This window comes from Haplochromis burtoni, unplaced genomic scaffold (genome assembly GCF_018398535.1).
Source record: "Haplochromis burtoni strain Fernald_Lab_line unplaced genomic scaffold, NCSU_Asbu1 Contig_99, whole genome shotgun sequence".
NCBI classification, from domain to species: Eukaryota; Metazoa; Chordata; class Actinopteri; order Cichliformes; family Cichlidae; genus Haplochromis; species Haplochromis burtoni.
The window spans coordinates 962,843-968,842 of NW_024582460.1; the positions used below are offsets into that span (position 1 = coordinate 962,843).

Sequence of the window (6,000 nt, forward strand, 5' to 3'; positions counted from 1 at the left end):
TTGCAATCCTAAAAAGTATGTTTTTAATGCCCTAAGCAAAATGGGAAAGAAGTGTCATCAGTTCCATTGTGGAAGTCCTAAAAGTAAAGCAAAATCTGAAGGGCTGTCAGCACATTCCCCAGTGCCCACAAACACCTACACACTTCGCATAGTCATGTGTCCTCAGACTGCACTAACAGGTTGTACTGGAGACGCACTGCACATACACAGCTGTAGATGTGCTGTAGATGAGATTCCTGCCTGTATTGTGCCCAAACTGGAAAGAAGGAGAATGGTATGCTAGAGCGAATATCATGGATGAGTCAACACAGAGAAACGGCACAACAACACTGGTGGTCTGAGCTACTTTTATCCGCTGCCTGATGTCTGGACGGCTTGGGTTGTGTGGCAGCCCGGGGACACGTGGCTCTCAGTGGGGTCCTGAGAGGACAAGACAAGGAGTCATCAAATGCAGCTCTTTTACACCATTGTTCCAGATCTTACAGCGGCCAGCTGCTGGTCGTCCTCCCTGCCCTGATCTACACCGGGCAGGGATATGTTATCTGCAGATTCCCCTCCAGCCCTCCAAAGACGAGCTCGTTTTCACATGCTGATGAGCCCGGAGATCACCCACACACTCTAACTGTGCATCGCACACACATTGTAAAGAGGACCTCACATGCATACAAGGAGAGGTCTGTACACATGCACTCACTGTCACAGTGTGTTAAATAACACAAGCACCGTCACGCAAAGCCAATGTGCTTATCTGAAGAACTAATTATCATGGCAATGAGAGGAGAGGGGAGGGGAAAAAAAAGGGGGAGATAGTGTGCTGGAGGAAGGCATATCTAGTTGAGATGAGGAAGAGGAAATGATGTTAGAGGGGAAAATAAACTCAGGAGGAGGATGAAAGGAAGAAGAAAGACCAAATGTAGATTAGAAAAGAGGAGAGGGGATGGAGAACTGGGTTGAACAGCAGGGAGTCACAAGAAGGAAGAAAAGGAAGAGAAGAAAGTGTGCAGCAATGTTTCTGTACTGTTTCAGAGGAGTTGTCCAACCCAGACTGAGTAATATAAACAACAAAGAGCTTTGTAAAGTCAGCTTCCAACCTTGGAACTGGATCTAACGAAGCCCACTGAATGATAACAAATGCCAGTGTCATTACAGTTCAATTTAGCATGAGTTATAACAGAGCCACAGGCGTGAATATCCATTCAGCAGTAACTAGATAGTCAATGAATGCTAAGTATACTGGGTAAAAAGCCCACGGGCTATATGATAACTTTTTTAGCTACAGTTTAAAAGCACACAAAACAAAAACTGTTTATTTGAGCAAGTTATTTTGATTCAGTCAGTGTGATTTTTGACTATTTTATTCATGGAGTGACAAAAAGCAACACAACTGCACCTGCTTCCAGTTCATTTATACCTGTTTAACCCTTTTTTCAACTAAGAAACAGTAAAAGCTCAAAGTAATTTTGGTCATTTTAACAATGAATTGAAGCGCTAGTGATTCCACAGTTTTCTTCCCCTTCTCTTTCAATTCACGCTCACTTATAGAGTAATGAACCACTGCTGCTGCTGCTACTTTGGTTTTAAAAGATTTAGAATATTCCAGTAGCTTAAACAAGGTAAATTACTGAATCTGATTACATTTTTATAACCCCCCCGTTCCCTGTACTAATCAGAAAAATATTCACTGCATATAAGTTTCCATGCAGATGAGTCTAATTAATGGTTGCCCACAGTGCACTCATGTTGTCTCCAGGCTTCCCTCAGCGTTTTGGAGACAAAGAAGGGTTCAGTTCCCCCTTCCCTCAGGTCAACCCTGCCCTTCCCTTACTTGCACTTCTGCCGAGGCACTGGAGACCTCTGCCACCTGGGCCTCTTGTCACCACCGTCTGCACCCACAGTGGACATGGGTGGGCACTGAGGCTGAAGGCAGCTGGCAGCTGACTTTCTTATATGAGCTGTGGTTTGAGCCTAAAGCTTAATTTGGACTTCTGCAGTGAATCTGTGTAGAGCCTGCAGTGTAACATGCACAGGTGGCTAATTTTACATATCACTTTTCATTTGAATTATAAACTTCGGGGAAATCTACTTTGCTAAACCTTTATAAAGTGCTTGAAATAATAGTTATGCCATATTCATCATACCAGGGTCCACATTCCAAGAGGAAGTGTTGCTGTATGTAATCATTTATCCAAGACGTATAACGCTTGCTCTCTTTAGTCATTTGTAAATGGCTCCCACCCAGGCCCATGTATGCACCATTTCTCAATTTGCAACAGTCTCCCCGCAAAGGAGCTTAGCTCTTTTCTTCTCTCAGTGTAATTAACAATAACAAAGTCATCTGGAAAGAGTTGAGGCTGAACTGGGAAGCAAAGACAACAGGGGGAAATTATGTCAGTAGCAGAGAGCACGGGTAAACACCGGGCAGCAGAGCTTTGCCAGTTGAGTAGAAAGGGTGAGTATTACGAGGTGTAATGGAGGAAAAGGTGAGAGTAGTACTGGCAGCAGGTTTTGAATGGTAAGTATTGGAGATGACGAGCTGTGCTCCTTCCAAACTATTGGAGAGGAGGTTTGAGTGGAGGGGGAGGAGAGGATTAATAGCTGGGTGCACAAGAGGGGAAAACGAGCTGAGAGAAGTGACACCCTGTGTGGTCTTCTGCTGCTGGAGCCCATCTGCTTTAATGTTTGATTCAGACATGCATTCTTCTGCATACCAGGAACATACAGTGCAGATTTTATCCTGTCACTGAATCGAATTGAATTGAATAGACTGGTTGTAACGAGCTCGGAAAGAACTTGATACTTCCTTTTCACACCATTCTTTGTAACCCTAGAGATTGTTGTGTGAGAAAATCCCAGTAGATCGCCATTTCTGAAATACTCAGACCATCAACCATAACACATTTTCTTTCCCATTCTGATGCTCTGTTTTAACCTCAGCAAGTCATCTAGACCATGCCTACATACCTAAATGCATTGAGTTGCTGCCATGTGATTGGATGATTTGATATTTGTGTTAACGAGCAGGTGAATAGATGAAAGTGAGTGTATTTCCACTATATATTCTTATATTCATGCTTATTCGCTTTATTTCGTGATAGCCAGTGGTGGGCAGATGGATTTGCCAGCTGATATAGTTTTGCCAGTGAAGGGAGTGCAGCCCCTATGCCAGTCAAGTGTATTTTTAACAGCTAGAAAACAAATGCAATTTTGTTTTGTGGGCAGTTTTCAAGTGCAGTGCAGTTTTGCAGTTTTATGGAATAAAATATGGAAACACAGGCTTTCCTTGGTTACAAGGTTCACATTGAATTGGGTGAAGACAATTCCAGGTGCTGGGAGGAAGTGTTTCAGTGACTGTGACAAAGTTCTACAGAGGAAATATCTGAAGGCAGGAGGAATCTCATAACTGAGAAATCATTGCTGGCATATATCAAGTTAAATCAACATATTTCTGCTTTTTTAATTGACTTTAATGGTACTTTTTAAAAATGTCTTTCAGTGCATCGATCTCTCATAAACTGTGGCAGCTTTCAACAGTGTTTTTACTAAATTAACATGTTTGGATTGCTGGAACTATTAACAGCAACAAAAGTAGTCTTTACCAAATAAAAGGAAAATGGATATCTCCATTAAAATTTTGATTAAAAGCGATGGGGCCACAAGCAGAAGAGTGGGAGGGCTGGCTGTGAACAGCAGCTGTTTTGATTTTGTGTCACAGGAAGCAATTTTGTTGATCATCACAGTTAATATCTGCTTTGTAAAAACTCAGAAACCACCACTGATTTCTGTATTGGAAATAAATTAACAGCAACAGGAACACTAAATGGAAACTCAGGAAGCCAGAGTGTGCTCCCAACAGGACATTTATTTTAAATTTACATTAAATTTGACATCTGTGTGGCAATAAAAAAAACTTGTCAACTATTTAGCATACTGTGGCTGTGTGGAAACTTTTCTCTTAAACGCTTTTATGTTTGTCCACCCATGTGTGTGTGCGTACATGCTCACGCCTACATGTGTGTGTGTGCAGGTGTGCGTGCTTATCCACCTGTGTGTGTATGTACTTTCCTGGGCTCAGTTCGGGAGCTAACAGGTGCAGAGAAGACGGCGACAGTCGCTGAAGAGACCGACATTGATGCCGAGGAGGTGAGCCAGGCGCTAGCAGCAGAGGATCTGAACCTCAACAGAGGAGTGACTGACCTGGACGCCACAGCCAAGACAACAGATGTGAACCTCTCAGAAAACAAGGTAGGCAAACACTGTGTGTACAGATAGGCAATGTGGTTGCCGAGGTTCATGTATGTTCTCTGTATGTGTGGCAGCAGCTTGGCATTACAGTTGGCAAATGGAGAGGCCTTTAGCGCTTTTCTAGTCACTTTATTCTCTAAATTTGAAGCACTTTATCTACTGCACATCCGTGTCTGTTTTGGAATCAACAATGAATCTCACACATGTACGAGGTGGCAGGAAGGCTCTTTTACAAAAGATCCCAAACAGAAAAGCCCAACGTGACCAGAAGAGTCAAACTAGTTATGGTAAAGTTGCAGAGCAATTAGTGGTTGGAGACCACATCAGTACCAAGATTATTGCCACTGTACTGCATGCAATGAACTCACACTCTTCTTGTTTCAAAGACAGGGACAAAGGCCACAACCACATGCAAACAGCTGCCATCTTCAAAGCAACTTTGGTGCATCAAAGCAGTGATAAATGACACAGTCAGTCTGCTATTAGTTTGTGATCGAATGTGGTCAAGTTACAATTACGTGCAATCTGTTTGTGATAATGCAGCACTTGACTTTTACAAATCTGTTGCCATCTACGTACAAAGAAAGACGCTCACTTTGCTTTATAAAAAATATACGAAGTTGCCAACCAGTTGATTCAAGTCCCTGATTGCAAAGTGACGAGTTGCAGACGAGTTGTTTGGCACACTCTGATTGATTGTAAAGTGTTGGCAATCTGTGTTTGTAAATTAGACAGCAGTTATTTTGCAAACCTTTAGCAATTCTGAGAGTAGCTGCAGGACTATCTGTGTCGGGCCACGACTGTATGGAGGCAGGTCGCTTTCAGCTAGGTGTTTCACAGGTGCTAACTGTGTTACTACGTGGCGATCAAAAGTGGTCGAGGGTGTCGTACACTCAGTCATTTAGCCACCACAGCTGCTTGAAATCAGTTGTCAAATGTAAATATTCAATGCAGTCAACTGTCAAACTCCATTTTTTTTCATAGATCTAGGACGGTTGCTGTCCTGCTTTCATTCTAATGTTCCAATATTCAAACTGAGCCATCAGCAGAAACCAAATGAACACTTTAAGTTGTAAAATATATATTTTTTAAATGTAAGTAGTTTTTTTATGCCTTGCTTTATGAAACATGACCTTTGCCCCTATGTCAGCGTTCCCCAACCTTTTTTGCGCAACGGACCGGTTTATGTTTAGACTTTATAGAGATTTCTCGAAGGCTTTCTTTAATGTAAGATTTACTTGAGAAATCATAAAGTTTTCATTTTCATTTGAAGATAAATGCATGTAGTAAACTCCACTAAAATCAATGTTACACCAGCTCTGTGCTTGTGTATGGCATGACTGTTAAGAAAGTAGCTCCCACTTGGTTTCTTTCAGGAGCTGTTAGCAGTGTGTTGGCAACTGAGCGCAAGGATGGCCAGTTCACGTCTTTGCATGGCCTTGTAGTGTTAGGGATTTGATACTGCTCAGTCAGACCATCTGCTCTCTGGCCTGTGAAAACTCACCACTAGCATCTATCTATAACCAGGGAAAGGCTGTCTGGCCTGTCGGAAGGTGTGAGAGCATGGTTGTTTGGCCTGCTGGCAGAGCAGCATAGTAACTGTTTTTTACTGGATTTACAGTTGTATGCAGGGGTGTAATTGTGTTTTTGATAGAGGAGGCAGTGGGAGGGAAACTCTACGTGATGAGGGCAGAGATGGGGTGCAGGGTGATGTTTATTATGCTACTGTTTGGCTCAAGACCTAGGGCTCCATATCAA

The 6,000-nt window shown here is 42.6% G+C and overlaps 1 protein-coding gene across 2 annotated transcripts in view; it reads left to right on the forward strand.

Moving 5' to 3' along the window:
• The window catches only part of nos1apa (nitric oxide synthase 1 (neuronal) adaptor protein a), a 191,563-nt gene that overhangs the window by 140,673 nt on the left and 44,890 nt on the right, over nucleotides 1-6,000 (forward strand). Inside the window, exon 7 of one of the 2 annotated variants that reach the window (XM_042223012.1) lies at nucleotides 4,025-4,242. In XM_042223012.1, the coding sequence (XP_042078946.1) occupies nucleotides 4,025-4,242 (218 nt within the window). The remainder of the gene's footprint in view (nucleotides 1-4,024; nucleotides 4,243-6,000) is intronic. The other variant, XM_042223013.1, reaches the window with a different exon arrangement.